Source organism: Nyctereutes procyonoides, unplaced genomic scaffold (genome assembly GCF_905146905.1).
Source record: "Nyctereutes procyonoides isolate TBG_1078 unplaced genomic scaffold, NYPRO_anot_genome, whole genome shotgun sequence".
Taxonomy (NCBI): Eukaryota; Metazoa; Chordata; class Mammalia; order Carnivora; family Canidae; genus Nyctereutes; species Nyctereutes procyonoides.
The window spans coordinates 24181128-24197968 of record NW_026575133.1 but is presented as its reverse complement, the minus strand read 5'-3'; the positions used below and the strand labels follow the sequence as shown (position 1 = coordinate 24197968).

Here is a 16841-nt window from a genome sequence, read left to right as displayed (position 1 = left end):
ATGTAAAAAATCAATTGACCATAGATGAGTAGGTTTATTTCTGGACTTTTCATTTTATTCTATTGATCTATGTCTATCCTTATGCCAGCCACCACGCACTCTTGATTACTACAGCTTTGAGGTAAGCTTTGGAATTGAGGAATGTGAGTTCTGCCAACTTTGCTCTTTTTTTTCAAGATTGTTTTGGCTTTTGGGTCGCTTGTCTTTCCATATGAATTTTAGGATCGGTTTCATGTCTGTCTCCTCGTGAAACCACGAAAGGAAAAGGCAAGCCTCTGAGCCATCTTCATAACCTACTGTGCTTGGAGGGTGTCTGGCTCACTAGTATGAACCAAAAGCTTGTTAAATAGAATGAAATGTTCCAGGTCTTTTTGTCTGGAGCTTGGAATGAATTTCCACCTAGGAGAATGCAAAGTGTTTGTCTCAGTTCCAGTGCATTGAGCTACAAGTGATAACCACAAAACAACTAACACAGATTAACACAGCCTGGAGATAGGCAGTTATTCAGCAACTCAGCTAGGTCCTTCCTCCTCCCCGCTGTCCCCAGCATTCTGGGCTTTCCTATGCTTGTCACTTCATCAGCAGTCGATGGCTGCCAGCATGCCCGGTAGCAGGTCATCATACCAGCCTCTCAAAGAAGTGCAGGTGGGGATAAAGGTTCTCTCTGGAGGCTTTGTGCTTCATCCGGATGGGAAGCCCCCTCACTTCCCACTGACCAGAACTGGATCACAAGCCCGTCCCTGGTCCAGTCATAGAGGAAGGAGGATCAGATTACCACGACTCATTTAAGCCAAGGGCAATTCCCCCAATGAAACAGGCATTAGGGCAGCCCGGGTGGCTCATCGGCTTAGTGCCACCTTCAGCCCAGGGCATGATCCTGGAGACCTGGGATCAAGGCCCATGTAGGGCTCCTTGCACGGAGCCTGCTTCTCCCTCTGCCTGTGTCTCTGCCTGTCTCTAATAAATAAATAAAATCTTAGGAAAAAAAATGAAGCAGGCATCAGAGAACACGTTTTCTGACATCCAGGTAAGCGGGGCTCAGGTGCCGTATCAGCTGCTGGGCAGCGACAGTAGTGCCTTCCTCCAGCTGAGTGCACACCATGCACAAAATGGTATTTTTGCAGACCTGAGTAGTAACCCAACTTACGATATCGTTCCTTTGAGAAAATAAAATGGGGGATCCCTGGGTGGCGCAGTGGTTTGGCGCCTGCCTTTGGCCCAGTGCGCGATCCTGGAGACCCGGGATCAAATCCCACGTCGGGCTCCCGTGCATGGAGCCTGCTTCTCCCTCTGCCTGTGTCTCTGCCTCTCTCTCTCTCTGTGTGTGACTATCATAAATTAAAAAAAAAAATGTATTCTCAGCACCAAAGACAATTCTTTGGGCAACAACATTTGCCATGCACCCAAAATATGTAGAATGGAATTCATACATTTCCTGAACATAAAATCCCACCTGTTTCAGAGTCTTTGGGAGAAAATTTAGAATATTTTAGTTTGACGACCGATTGTCAGCACAAGCTGCCTTGGTGCAGCTCTTCAGAAGGGACAGTTATCGGAGTTCACTAAGGGGAAAGACAGTTTTTCTGTCTTCACCTGGAGTGGGACCGCCCGCTCCCCGGGGCGAGGTCCCAGAGCCACACGGCCCCTCCTGCTCCGCCAACACAAGCACGCACTGCATGCGTTCCTGGGCTGCAGGGGGCGAGGGGGGGGGAAGGGGGGTCCCAGGGAGCCTAGACACCCCGGGAAGACGCAGGCCTGCTGTGGTGGTGGGGGGGCTGGGGAGCCCAGGACACCCCGGGAAGACGCAGGCCTGCTGTGGTGGTGGGGGGGCTGGGGAGCCCAGGACACCCCGGAGACGCAGGCCTGGTGCGGGGGGGGGGAGCCCAGGACACCCCGGGAGACGCAGGCCTGGTGCGGGGGGGGGGAGCCCAGGACACCCCGGGGAGACGCAGGCCTGGTGCGGGGGGGGGAGCCCAGGACACCCGGAGAGCAGCCGGTGCGGGGGGGGGGAGCCAGGACACCCGGAGACGCAGGCCTGGTGCGGGGGGGGGCCAGGCCGGGTGCGGGGGGGGGAGCCAGGACACCCCGGGAAGACGCAGGCCTGGTGCGGGGGGCGGGCGGGAGCCCAGGACACCCCAGGAAGATGCAGGCCCGGTGCTGGCGGGGGCGGGAGCCCAGGACACCCCAGGAAGACGCAGGCCCGGTGCGGGGGGGTGGAGCCCAGGACACCCCGGGGAGACGCAGGCCCGGTGCGGGGGGGGGGGGGAGCGCAGGACACCCGGGGAGACGCAGGCCCGGTGCTGGCGGGGGCGGGAGCCCAGGACACCCCAGGAAGATGCAGGCCCGGTGCTGGCGGGGGCGGGAGCCCAGGACACCCCGGGGAGACGCAGGCCTGGTGCGGGGGGGGGGGAGCCCAGGACACCCCGGGAAGACGCAGGCCTGGTGCGGGGGGGCGGGGAGCCCAGGACACCCCGGGAAGACGCAGGCCTGGTGCGGGGGGGCGGGCGGGGAGCCCAGGACACCCCGGGGAGACGCAGGCCTGGTGCGGGGGGGGGGGAAGCCCAGGACACCCCGGGGAGACGCAGGCCCGGTGCGGGGGTGCCCGGTGCGGGGGTGCCGGGTGCGGGGGTCCCCGGCTGCAACGCCCCGCAGGGCGCCCCCAGCGGCCCGCCGCGCGCCCCCGCCGGCCTCCCGCCAGAGGCGTCGCTGTGCGCTGGCGCCGGCCCGGGAGCCGCGTTCCGCGGGGAGCGGGCGCTCGCGCCGGGCCGGGCTTTCAGTTTCTGGCGCGAACTTCCGCCGCTCCGAAGTTGCTCGGCGCATTGGCGCGATGTCCGGGGACAGCAGCGGCCGCCGGCCCGAGGGCCGGGGCCGGGGCCGGGGCCGCGACCGCGACCGCGACCGCGACCCGCACCGGGACCGCACCCGCTCCCGCTCCCGCTCGCGGTCCCCGCTGTCGCCCGTGTCCCGCCGCGGCGCCGCGCCCGAGCGCAGGGAGGCCCCGGAGCGCCCGAGCCTGGAGGACACCGAGCCGTCGGATTCCGGGGACGAGATGGTGGACCCCGCGAGCCTGGAGGTGGAGACCGACCACGGCCTGTGCCGCCAGATCCGCCATCAGTACCGGGCGCTCATCAACTCGGTCCAACGTAAGGCGGGGCGCGGGCGGGCGCGGGCGGGCGGGCGGGGACGGAGGCAGGCCCGGCCGCGCTCGGTCGGCTCGCGGGGTGGCCCCGTGCGGTGGCGGGCGGGGGCCGGGGGCCGGGGGGCGGGGGGGGGCGGGGGCCGGGGGGGGGGCGGCGGGGGCTGTCGGAAACGCCGGCGCTCGGGCCGCCCCGCACCGCACCCGCCCACTCGGAAGCCCGGGGCGGCCCCGCCCGCCCTCTCGGGGCCTCCGGGCTTGCGAAGTTTGGGAGCCGCCGTTAGGAGCGCTCCTCTGCGGCTGCACGAGCCCGGGAGCCCCCTGGGCGAAGGCGACCGGCGGCCGGGCTCCTTTGAGGTTCCTGCGGCTTAGAGGTACGGCCAGCCCCCCCCCACACCCCCCGCCCCCCCCCCCGCCCCCACCCCCCGCCCCGTCACCCCCCGCCCCCACCCCGCCGGGGACCCGGGGACCCGGGCTTGGCCGCGCTGCTGCAGGTGATCACGCCGGCAAGGACTTGTTCGCGCGTGAGGAGCACGTTTCCCCGAACCTTGTTTTTTGTTTGTTTGTTTGTTTTTGCATAGAAAACCGGGAGGACATACTGAATGCCAGCGACAAATTAACAGAGGTCCTTGAAGAGGCCAACACTCTGTTTAATGGAGGTAATTCGTCACTTCATAGATGGGAGCTCTTTATCATGAGTCTTAGGGTGACTTTAGTTTTCTGTGACAGCCGGGTTATCGACACCGGGCATTTCTCCCATGATGGAGCAGTGCCTTACTAGCGCTGGAAGCTCTTTCCTTGTAGCGGTAATAGTGTTTTCATTGCCCCCGGCCATCCCCCGAGGCCTCCCGAAGGCGTTAGCGTTAGGACAAATTCCGGGCGGTGCAGCCGGCAGCCCGGTTCAGCAAGGCCCCCCCAGGTGATCCTGTTGCATCCTCAAGGTTGAGAGCTTTGCATGCTTATCTTTCTGTCGCATCCCCTGCTGTATCCCCGGGATAGATTTGCTGAATAGGAGAAGCAAAGAAAAAAGCTGCCCCCTCCCTCCCACATCCTGTTTCCTTTCTCTTCCTCTTCCCAGCTCCTTCCCAGTACGGGCCCACCTATAAGGGGGGAGGGGGGAGGGGGGAGGGGGTAGGAGTCTCCTAGTGGACCTGTGGGTTTCTACTGGGGCAAGAAAGAGAAATCTCAGAGCACTGAGCTCCAGACCACGGGGAAGGGGAAGTTTAAAAAAAAAAAAATCATGGTTTGAGGGGCACCTGCGTGGCTCATCAGTTAAGCATCTGCCTTTGGCTCAGGCCATGATCCTAGGGTCCTGGCATGGAGTCGTACATCAGGCTTCCTGCTCAGAGGGGTCTGCTTCTCCCTCTGTCCCTCCCCCTGCTCATGCATGCGCGCTCTCTCTCTCTCTCTCTCTCTCTCTCTCTCTCTCAAAAATCTCAAGAAGAAACAATCTTGGTTTGAATTAAAAGTGTTCAGGACGCCAGCAGTCTATTCGATGAGAGGACAGGTCGGGTCCCCCCTGATGTGAGCAGTGGGTCCCAGAGCCCTAGGGCAAGTCCCTGGACCCCTTTTCCAGGCCTGGATGTTCTGTGGCAGCAGAAAGGCAGAATACAGACGAAGGGGGCAGCGAGGAAGAGTCCACAGAACGTGCACTGCCAACACCACAATTCTTCACGTTCCTGGGACCAGGGTCCTTATTTCTAAATGTCCTAGTATGACTTAATGGCTTACCTGTTCCCCACCTTTTAACGTTTTTCTGTCTGCACGTTCTCAGATGAGTGTCTTTCTAGTTCTGGTCACAGCTTCCTGACCACTCCCCAGCTGGGTCTCCCAGGCTTGCTAAATCTCACTTCCAGAACTGGGCATTTCCCTTCCACCAGGTTAAATCCCTCCTCTACCGTCCTTAGCTTTATCTTCTCTCCACTCCTGGTCCCCGGGTCAGTCTCCTCAAGGTTCCTCTTGACTCCTTCACTCCTTTGCTGATTTACTGTGCATCTTATTGGTTCTTGAGCCACACACTGCCTCCCCCTCAGCTGATTCTGCTGTGCTGCGTGGGTCACCTCTTTCAGGCAGAGTTACTCAGCCTGGCTCTGGGAGTCTCCCAGCAAACACAGAATTCTAGATCCTTGGCATTCATCGCTTTAACTCAGTGGAGGCCTCCCAGCCACCTGTGACTGGGAAGTCTGCGTTTTCTGGCCAGCCGAGCTGCGAGGCCAGTGGGCGGGCGAGGCCACGGGGAGCCCAGGAACGAGCCGCCAGCCTCTGTCTGCTGCCCTCTCTCACCCATGGTCACTTCCATAGCAGTGCTCCTGAAATAAAATGGGAGAAAAATGATGTATGTCAACAAAACCCGGAGTCAGCAAGTTCAGCAGCCCAAGGTGTGTTCGGAAAGTGGGGGACCCAAATGAAAAGGCCCCCAGGAGCAAGCCAGGCACAGATGTTTCTGTATTTGAGCTTTGCCGCTTTCCCCTCTAATTGGCTCCCTTTCCAGGTGTTTCCAGAGCACTTTCCTCTCGCTGGCCCTTCAGGTCTGCCCTTAACACCAAAAGGCTTGTCCCTCCCCTTCCCTCTCCTCCCACTTCCTCCTGTTTCCCTGCCCCATTCCTTCTTGTCTCCTCCTGTTTGAATCTTTTTCTCTCCGTAGCTTATCTTAAATCCCGGGTCCTCTGTCAGACATTTCTGAGTCACCCATCCTTAGAGTCGCTGCCCTGCTGTAGGCTTGGTGGCCTGCGCTGCCAGCACTGTTACTTCCCTGAGGCTCCTTGACCATTTACTGTTGCTGCTCTACAAGCTACCTGGCCCTCCACGGAGTGGGCCTTCCTTCCCACTTACCTCTGCACAGGTGGTAATGGGGCCAAGACGCGCTGCTGGGGGCTGCTGGGGTCAGAGGGAAAAGTGGGTGGGTGTTGGAGAGGAGAGAGGCTCTGTTGAACCAGAGCTATGAAGAGCTGGGGACTCAGTTCCCAGGAGCAGGCCCCTGGAGGGAGAGTGGCTTTTAGGAGGACTGGTCAACTTTGACTCCAGATTTTGGTGGGATGGTGAGGGAGCCAGGTTTTAGAGGGAGATGGGGATGTTTGAGATTTTTTATTTTTGGGTTTTGTTTTTTTTTTAAATTTTCTCTTAGGGGTTTTTTGATCCAGTGGAAAATGCCACATAAGTAGGTAGAAATTTCCGGGAAAATCCCTGTGAATAATGCATATTTATAATGTGTATTTTCCTTCTTTTCTGAATAGTGTCCCGAGCAAGAGAAGCAGTCCTAGATGCCCAGTTTCTTGTTTTGGCTTCAGATTTGGGCAACGAGAAAGCAAAGCAACTGCGTTCTGATCTGAACTCGTTTGATATGTTAAGATATGTTGAAACTCTAGTAAGTTCAAAGCTACAGAATCTTAATAAAAAAATGTTTCCCATGTCACATATTGCATAATTATCTACTTTGCTTATATCTCTATGCAAATGGCTTTCACTTCCTTTTCCTTTTGGGGGGTGTCTGGAGGGGGGGAGGCGTGTCTCAGAGTCCTCCAAAGAGATCTCACCAAGTTAAACAATACTGGAGAGCTAGGTGGTGGAATTTAGGGTGGCAGCTTAGAGGTTTAAAAATCCCTTAGCATTCTAACACTCTGGGTGCACGTTTATTTACAATTGGCCATTTTTTCCCCCTGAACTATCGGTTAATAAGGGTTCTAGCTCATTCTCAGTGACTCCAGGTGGCAGAGCTCAGCTGGACAGTTAGGCCTGATGGGGGGGCATGTTATCTGTCTTTGAGACTACCTTGGAACTATATGAATATGCTTGGGATTTTGCTTTTTTTTTGTGGGTCTTTTCTTTGTTTTATTCACCTTTGAATGGTTGTTACCTAAAATTTTAAAACTTTTCTTTGGTGGAATTGCACAAAAAAGCACAACTGACCTTGCATTTTACAACGTTGTGGTGGTTGTTTTTTGTTTTTTTTGGTTCCCCTCTGAGCTAACCTCTGTCCTGGCATTTCTGCTAGGACTTTGAATTTCTGACTGAAGGTTTGTTAAATGGTTATTAAAATGATGTAGTACCATAAGACTGACCCAGATAAGTTCGTTATTTTGTAAAGGTGAGAGACAGATGAATTTTCTGTTGTTTTTAAAGCCGTAAGTGGTTTAAAATTGAAATTTAACTTACATTTAAAACCTTAAAATTTTCTCTTTTAATTTTTTTATCACAAGGTATAATGCATTTGGAAAATGCACACTAATGTATAGCTGAATAAATAAAAGTGGCCATATACTGGGTTATCTTTTTAAAAATTACTGGTATTTATCCAGGTGAACTGTGTACTTTAACAGATCAAAATAAATTTCTGGAAGTCTTAAGGCATTCAATGTAAAGCCCTAAATTAATAGCTGTAATCGCTGGGTGTGGAAGTCCCTTCTGGGTACATCAAGTATAGATACTACAAGGAAAAGATGGGTAGGTTTGACCAGACAGAAATGGACCCCTCCTCCTACGCATGTGGTAGGGGGGACCCGGTGGTGGAGGGACAGACTTACTGACTTGACATCTCTGATCAGGCTCTCACAGCCTGTCCTTTCTTCAGGGTTTGTTGCCTTTAATAGGGGTAGGCACCCTGGGGGCTTTTTGATGATTGTTTATATTTGATATTACTGTTTTAATTTGATAACTTGTAGGCATTTTATAATTTCGTTATGTAATCAAAGTACTTTCATTTTCTGTAAGATCGTGTGGGATAAGAGAATCCTTAGACTTCTGGCAGTTCTTCCCAGGAAGGCAGGTGTAAGATGAGCGATTCTCTGATGCTAGGCCACTGCTCTCTGGATGTTCTGAGACACAAGCTGAATAGAGGTCTCTAGGAGGTTGGCTTAAAAACGATAATCTGAAAGCCAGCTAACCTTGCCTGTTCTATCCTGGAGCCTTTGATTTGGGATGTGATTTCAGTTTTGTGTGTTGGCACAGCTTTCCTAATACTTGGATGGACTAAACATTCATTCATTGTAGTATTTCTACCTTTGAAAGTTGGAATTTATTTAAAATTATTTGTATAATAAGAAATGTAGCCAACGTGCTAGGGCACTGAAAACAGGCTTTTTGCCTCTGGCCTCTTAAAAGTTTAGAGATAGAGATTATGGGATGCAGTGTATGATTGCTTGTGGCTTAACTGGGGTTTTTTGTTTCCCTTCATTTTTGTAGCTGACACATATGGGTGTAAATCCACTAGAAGCTGAAGAACTCATCCGTGATGAAGATAGTTCTGATTTTGAATTCATAGTCTATGACTCCTGGAAAATATCAGGCAAAACAGCAGAAAACACCTTTAATAAAACCCATACATTCCACTTTCTGTAAGATTACTTTAAAAATCTGACAGACCAGCCATTTGTAAACCTTGTTTTTTATTGTAGGAACAAAGGTGATCTAGTACGGTGGAAGTGACAATCAGGATGCCATTGTTGGGAGATTTTTCTAAACATTGATTGAAAAGCCCATAAAATCTCGATGTGGATGGAACCTCATCCTGCTCAGTTTAAGCGGGAAAGGCTGTGGGCCAGAACCTCTGACCACGGTGCTCCGCTGGCTGCTTTGTTGTCCAGCGTGTGAGGCTTTGGATCTGGGGCATGCCATCTGGCTTTATTTTGTCGCCCTTAATCCTTAACACGTAGGAGGATGATACTTCTTAGGGAGGGGATCTCCAGATTCTACCAATGTATGTAAAGCGCCATTTATTGTAATTTCCTGTTGGATGGTCGCTGACCTGTCCTCGAAGCCTGCTTCAGTCACTCTCATAAACTGCCCAGCTTGTTTTTTGGAGACTAGTTTTGAAAAGTTTTCATTTATACGCAAATTAGCTTCTATCTTAATTTCCTAGTTCAGTCCTTTTGGAGAAACTGAGAATAGCCCCTACTGCTTCTTTTGTAAGACCACCTTCAAATGCATTGGGGTGTTCCCCAGCAGATACTTTCTCTAGAGCAAGCACCCATTTGTTTCTTCCTTAAGTGCTTGAGCTCCGGGACATTTGTCGGTTCCAGTTCACCCTCCCAAAGCTCCCGAGGAAGGTAAACCTCTTTGGAGGTTTGGAGACACACAGGTGCGAGGCCAGGCATCTGTTTTTAACAAGCCTTCAGCTAACCCAGGTGCCCAGAACCACTGCACACACAACAGCATAAAGATCAGACTTCTTCGTCGCAGGAGAAAGTCCAAATCTCTATTTGTTGCCATTGAGTTCTAGGCTCTCATAAATCCCAAATATCTAAATGCAGCCTTGGGTGCTGTGCCTTAAACTTTCTCTCATCACCTGGCACAACCTGCATCCACAGTGAATTGCATAAAGCTTTGTGCCCTTGCACTTGCTGTTTTTTGGCCTACAGTATCTTCCCCCCCGTCTTTTCTGTCTGGGAAGGCTTATCCTAGGGCTTATCTCCTAGGCCCTAACTTGGAAGCCTCTAGTAGCTTCTCCAGACAGAGGTGTCATTGGGAGATGAGCGAGCACTCCCATGGCTGGGTAGATCCCTGCCCACAAGCTCTCATAGCACTTGAGTATTACTCTAGCATAGCACTGTGGGATCTACCATATTCTGTCGGAATGGACATGTATGTATGTGTGTGTGTGGATTTGGATCTGTCCATCTACACTGCACACTTTGAGCTCCTCAAGCATAGGGACCACATGGGTCCATGGGTCTATGTTCTCAGGGCCTTGGTCTCTTCATGGTACATCAATTACTGTAGCTTATCTCTGCATTAGCACTTTTTTTCGGGGGTGTAACGGGTCCAAAGGGGAAAAGAATCCCACTGCTGCTGTTTAACCTGTCATCTTGAGACAGGTGTGTTCTGTAGTCCTAGGCTGTAAGCTCTGTCTTGGCACCCCTGGTCCAAAGGCTTTTAACCCCAGTGCGGCTGTTTGTTCCTCTTCCCCACATGTTCATCCTTCCCACTGATCTGAAGTTGGCCTTGCCAAAGAGACAGCAGGCTAGCTGGGAAGACCACAGGCATATTTACCAGTTTACTGTTGAGAGCAAGATAGGAAGGTGTTTGAGGGGGTATCTGGTTGCGTAGAGCTCCTAGGGGTTCTTTGAGACACACAAAGGGAACAGGTAGGATGTCACAAAACTGACCAGAGTTTTGGTCCGATGTCAGTTCATATATTACTGAAGCCCGGTCTGAATTTGACCATTCCATGGGAACTGCTTCCAGTTAGTGAAATCAGTTTGTTTAAAAAACAAACAAAAAAAGACATGAAAGCATATTTCTCATTAGGTTGGGTTCAATACAAGGAGAGTTCCCTGTGCCAAAGCCACGAAGTGAACGTCCAAGAAAAGGTCCCACGACAGAAGAGAAGAAGACAATGCCTGACCAGGTTTGTTTTTTTAAAAACATCTCAGGTTAAAGTAGCTATTGATACAACGTATGTGCGGTTTGGCCACCTTTTCTAAGCTTTAAGATCTGGAGTCAGGTTCGGTCGCTAAAATAATTACTTCAATCATTTCTTAAATCATGTAAGACTTTTAAACATTTTGTTGGATGAACAAAATGATCTTGGTTTTAATTCATTTCTGTAGTTTGGATCAGTTCTAAGCCAGGGGTTCTCAGCCTCAGTGCCATCGCCATTGGGGGCTGGGTCCTTGTCTGTTGTGGGAGGCTGTAGCATCCCTGGCCTCTTCCCACTAGATGCCACCTCCTCCCCGCTTATCCCCAGGTTGGGACAACCAGAAACACCCCCCAGATATTGGCAGGTGTCCCTGGGAGTTAGACTCACTCCCAATTAAGAACCACTGTTCTAAATGGCACTTTTTAAAAAATTTTGCTACTTACATACAACCTGAAAATGGTTGATTTGGTGATGTTACTCCTCCATTAAAAAGTTAATATAAAAATGTTACGGAACTAGAAAATCTTTTTTTTTTTTTAACTAAATTTTAAGACGACGATAAAAACTGCTCGGTAGTCCCCCGATAAAAGGCATTTAGAAGAGTTTGGACATAGAAAAGAGCAGAAACATGAGCGGACAGGCAAGTAGGTCGGTCCGCGTGGTAACGACTCTATATTTTCAGTTAAGTGAAATGGAAGAATCACATCAAGAAGCGACAGAGAAAGAAGTGGAAAGAATTTTGGGATTGTTGCAGACGTATTTCGAAGAAGATCGTGAGTATGATACCAAGTTCAAAGCAGAGCGGTTCGTATTTAACAGATGCGTCACACTTGCAATGAGAAGTTGTTTTTTGAGAAGCGTTTTCAGTCCCACGTAATGTCTGAATCCCTTTGGTTCTTTCTTGGAAGGTCTACTTAGTGAGGCTTCTCTCCTCTAGCAGCCCCACGTGCGAGTGCTGGCAAAGTCACCTCCTGTTCTTGTTTTAAAAAGCTGGGGTATTTTTTCTGTTACAAAATAAAAGGTGCCATAGAAGTGAGCAACCTAGAATCGAGCACCTATCCCCACTCACCTCACTCCCCCGAGGCAGCCCCCTGTGTGCGTCAGGTCTTTAGGTCAGTAACGTAACTCTGCACAGAAATAGTTGGGAATTTTCTGTTTTTTTTTTTTTCTTTTTTCCCCAATATGAGTTTTCCACATGTACCTTCTCTCCCATATCAGTACATACAGATCCCCCTCATTTTTCTCAATGATTCCCATCGTATGGTTGTATCATACTTTGAACAAATACTCGTGAGTGGACAACCGAGTCCTTTGCAGCATTTTGTTCTTGTGAAACCCACTGCAGTGGAAAATCTTGGTATGCAACTTTGTGCACATGTGCTGATATTTCTGTAGGACAGTTTTTGAGAGGAGGGTGGCCAGATGAGTGGGCATATGTATTTTTAATGTCCGATTACCCTCCAGAAAGGCTGTATCAGTTTACATTCCTATGACAGATTGAGTGCCCATTTCCTTCCTCTGATAACACAGGGAATGTTGGTCTTCTTGATTGGCAAAAAAATCATCTTCCCTGTTTTGAAGATTTTTTTTTCCCTTCTTTTGTCTATAGCTGATACTCCTATGTCGTTCTTTGATTTTGTGGTTGATCCACATTCTTTCCCTCGTACAGTGGAAAACATCTTTCATGTTTCCTTCATTATAAGGGTAAGATTTATGATTATTTCTCTTTTTTTCTAGTATACATTTTAAAAGGGTAAATAATAGGGGTGCCTGGGTGGCTTAGTTGGTTAAGTGTCCGACTCTTCATTTGGGCTCAGATCCTTATCTCAGAGTCATGAGATCAAGCTCTGCTTTGGGCTCTGTGCTGGGCATGAAACCTGCATACCACTCTCGCTCACTCTTTCTTTCTCTCTCTCTCTCTCTCTCTCTCAAAAAAAAAAAAAGCGGGGGCGGGGTAAACATAAAAGCTGTGAATGGGAGCTGGCAAAGGTACTAACTGGTGTGTATGGTCGGCCCATTTGGCAAAATGCTAGCACAGAAGCAGAAGAATCGAGCTGAAAATTTGTGTGGGCACCTGGCTGCTTAGTTCGTGGAGCATGCGACTTAATCTTGGAGTTGTGAGTCTGAGCTGTACGTTAGGTGTAGAGATTACTAAATATAATAAACTTTTTAAAAAATTGTGTGCTTGCTTTTACGTTTTAGGAATTATTTACAGAAAGAATTGACAAAATTTGAATATGGAGCTATAGATAGCAGTGTAAATGGTGTAAATGTTAAATTTCCCAAATTTGATAAGAAAATATCTTGTTCTCAAGAAATACACACTGAAAGTTTTCAATTAAGGAAGAGGAGCAGGTCATCTATCACTAATTCTCTCCTTAAAATTATTAGTGCCTGTGTAGAGAAGGGGAAATAATGTGACAAAACTTGAACAGATGGTGAAGCTGGGGAAAGAATATATGGGGGGTTCTTTATAGTAGCCTTGTAGCTCCTTCAGTTTGAAATTATTTCAAAATAGAAGGTTCAAGGGACGTCTGGGTACTTAAGTGGTTGAGGGTCTGCCTTGGGCTCAGGGCAAGTCCCACATCAGGCTCCCCATGGGGAGCCTCCTTCTCCCTCTGCCTATGTCTCTGACTCTCTCTGTGTCTCTCATAAATAAATAAAATCTTCAAAAAAAAAAATCCTTGCTCAGATTTATACTGTGGAAATTTGCTTTGGACTGACTTTAGTCTTATAGCAGTTGGCACTCTACATGGAAGGTCAATTTGATTTTAACCTCAGACAAAAATCTTTTTTTTTTTTAAGATTTTATTTATTTATTCATGAGAGGCACACACACACAGAGAGAGAGAGAGAGAGAGAGAGAGAGAGGCAGAGACACAGGCAGAGGGAGAAGCAGGCTCCATGCAGGGAACCCGACGTGGGACTCCATCCCAGGTCCCCAGGATCACACCCTGGGCCGGAGGCGGCACTAAACCGCCGAGCCACTGGGGCTGCCCACAGACAAAAATCTTTTATCGACCAAAGTATTGTCCCAGAAATGGTAAAGGCATATTTTGTCAACAGTTAATGATGAGTTATGCATAATAAAATGCTGAGTGTCCAAAAATCTGTGTGAATCATATTTAAGAGTCAAGGAAGGTCTAAGACCCAAGCCAGTTTCAGTTTTATTTAGGAGATACTCAGGATGAAGACTGGTCAGAAACCTGAGGGATGCCTCATTGGAAAGTCTTGTCCACATAATGTCCTCATTGTTAATGGTATATTTTGATTGTCTGGGATATGGAGTTTTTTTTTTATTATTTATTTATGATAGTCATACAGAGAGAGAGAGAGAGAGGCAGAGACATAGGCAGAGGGAGAAGCAGGCTCCATGCACTGGGAGCCTGACGTGGGATTCGATCCCGGGTCTCCAGGATCATGCCCTGGGCCAAAGGCAGGCGCCAAACCGCTGCGCCACCCAGGGATCCCTCTTTGTTTTTTTTTTGAGAGAGAGAGACAGAAAGAGAAGGAAGAGGAGGGGCAGATGGGGAGGGAAAGAATCTCAAGTAGACTATCTGCTGAGCCTGGAGCCCAAAGTAGGGCTCAATCTCATGACCCTGAGATCATGACCTGAGCTGAAATCAAGAGTCAGTTGCTTAACTGACTGCACTACCCACATGCCCCATGGGATATGGGGTTTTCAAATTAATGTTTTTTTATCCAATGGTTATAGGTTTTGGATCTAATTTTTTAAATAGGCTTTTGAATCTAAATCTAAAATTATGTTTGTGCTTTAGGATGGTTTTGCAAGAATAAAGCTTGATCAAGACCGACTGCCAATAATAGGTAAATGATGCTACATTAAGAAAAATTAGTTTTAGAGAAAATGTGTCATTCGAGTTCATGAAATGCAACTGTGAGTATGCATTTTAGGTAACCAACTTTTACAATGCTGTATCTCGCTCAACTAACTGAAGTACTGCCAACACAGGCATTACTTAAAAACCAGGGGGTTCATCTGTATCATTGACTCAACATCTACTGCCATATAGATTAACAAGGAAGTCCCTCCAATTTTAATTTAGAATGTTTGTAATTAAAGTTACTGTTGTACTTTCTTCCCTTCTGTTTTCCCCTGAAGCCAGCTCCCTCTCCTCAACCTTGAGAGAATCTTTCTTAGTTGAATAATTCCACTTCTCTGTGAATCCTTTCTTTCTGAGGTCTCCTGGAGAGAGCCAAGTACTTGAATTGCCCTGATTGTTATTTAATGGTTCTCAATTTCTCTGGGACTCAGTAGGATTCTCTCTGGGGTTGGTAGGCAGATAGGCGGCGGTTTTCAAATGATTGCCACTAGTAACTCTACTATGGGAGGGTGTTGTTTTTTTTTTTTAATAGAAGCTAAGGGATTATTTGCTACCAAAATAACATGGTTAATGTGTCACTGATGAGTGGAATCCTAATAAGTATTTAATACTCTGAGTGTCTTCCCTACAGGTTCATTCCTTCTCAGCACTTTCTGTTCAGAGTACCTCTTGTGATTTGATAACCTTTGTACACTTTTATCTTTGAAACAGAACCTGTTAATATTAATGAAGAAAGTGAGGGAATTGAGCAAAACACCCAAATTAGGAATCAAGGAATTATAGCTTTGAGCTACCGTGACTGGGAGGTAAAACGTAAAACTCTGCACATTGCCCCAGGGTAGTTCTGTCTCCCTTGTTATTTGCTGTAAACCTAATGCCCAAATGTCTTTGTTCTCTGCCAGGAGATAGTGAAGACCTTCGAGATCTCAGAGCCTGTGATTGCTTCAGGCCAGAGTCAGCAGAGGCTAAGCGCTTGACGCCTGCAAAGGTAACATTTCCTATGTGTTATTAAATTCCAAGTAGGTTCCAGACCATCTTCCTTTTTCCGCATTCTAGTGAAATTGGGATTTGCCTCCCCCTAGTGCCTCATTTCCAACCTGTGTGTGCTGGTGGGAAAGGCAGTGCCAGGCCTAGTGGCTGCGAGTCCCCTTCTTTGGATTACTTCAGTTCTAAAAATTTGTGGTTGAAAGAGGCAGAGCAGGAATTTGTTTCCACCTTCTCCCCTCCCTAACGGATTGATAGACTAGATAAGTGATAAAACTAGATCTGCTTATTTTACAGCTATGAAGTAGAAAAGGAGTATTAGGACAGAATTACCTGGAATGATGTCAGTAAATGGACATTTCTGAAATCTGAGTTATGCTGTGAAACACTTCATTTTTACGAAAGAGAACATGCTAGCAGGAAGTCTTCGATATGATTGGGCATTTGCTATGGGTGGGAGTCAGGAAACTTGAATTCTGTTTGCTTCATCTCGTTAGTTTAAAATCACTGAGCAGGTCACTTAATCTTACCTTCATTTTGTCTATAAATCTATCTGTAAACTGATGGAATTCTGAATGAGATCATTAAGGTGTTTTTTTTTTTTTTAGCTCAAATTTTCTATAATTTTGAGAGTTTAAAATTAGCTTTTAATACTTAATGTAAATGCTTAACATGTACCTCAATTAATTGAGCTGCTTTTGTTCAAAGATAACTTGAGGGAAAGAGAACAGACATAAGGTATATAATGTGGGTGGACTGGGGCCCTACTCACTGAGAAAGGACTAGTGGTTAGATTCTATTATGTATATCAAGTGAACTTTTGATTCATTTTATCATTTGTAAACTGTTAACAAGCTATTCTTTACTCTTTTTTTAGGACTCAGATGGATAGTGAAATCCAAAAAGGGAAGCAGCATGTATTGTATATATTGTATGATTAAACATTTTTAAAGACAGATTGTTTTTAGTAAAATGTAGCTTTTGATAGTTATGATTTTGTCATGGTTGTCTTTGATTAAAGGAAATTCACTGCCGTATTCACAAACTGTAGTTACTCTTTATTTTCTGATCATGCCAGAGGTTGTCCTTTCTCTAGTTCTGTCCACGGAAAGTTTTTTAGTTGGGTTGTTACGGCCTGTGGATCATTCTGGTTCTTTTTATATCTCTAGCTATAAAGTTAGCTGGTTGAGTCAACAAATCTAGGTTGAACTGTATGAAATTGTTGTTTTGTAGGTAAGACACCGTCACATATCAGCAACTGTATATGATTCAGCCTGTGATTTACTCACAAGAAACTATGTGGCCCTGTGCCAGGCCAGGCTGGGAAGTGTCCCCAGCAGTCCTCTGTCTACACCACAGAGCAAAACCATACAGCGGGGTGGGTAGTGTATTCCTACCTATGCTGCCGACTTTCACTGGCCTTTCAGGCCTGTCCGTATGTTCTCTAGCCCTGTATTGGTTCCCTTTCCCATTCCCCAGCTTCCTACACCACCCCCTCCTTCCCTCGAGTATCAGAGTCGGG

The 16841-nt window shown here is 48.3% G+C and overlaps 1 protein-coding gene across 1 annotated transcript; it reads left to right on the top strand.

The window, feature by feature from the left end:
- Positions 1–2729: 2729 nt before the first annotated feature.
- Positions 2730–16310, top strand: NSMCE4A (NSE4 homolog A, SMC5-SMC6 complex component). Its single transcript, XM_055300192.1, has 11 exons — positions 2730–3143; positions 3718–3795; positions 6370–6500; positions 8315–8466; positions 10379–10478; positions 11173–11263; positions 12100–12194; positions 14270–14318; positions 15047–15141; positions 15238–15323; positions 16197–16310. The coding sequence occupies exons 1-10, from the start codon at positions 2828–2830 to the stop codon at positions 15310–15312; spliced, it is 1182 nt and encodes a 393-aa protein (XP_055156167.1). The 5' UTR covers positions 2730–2827; the 3' UTR covers positions 15313–15323; positions 16197–16310.
- Positions 16311–16841: the final 531 nt, after the last annotated feature.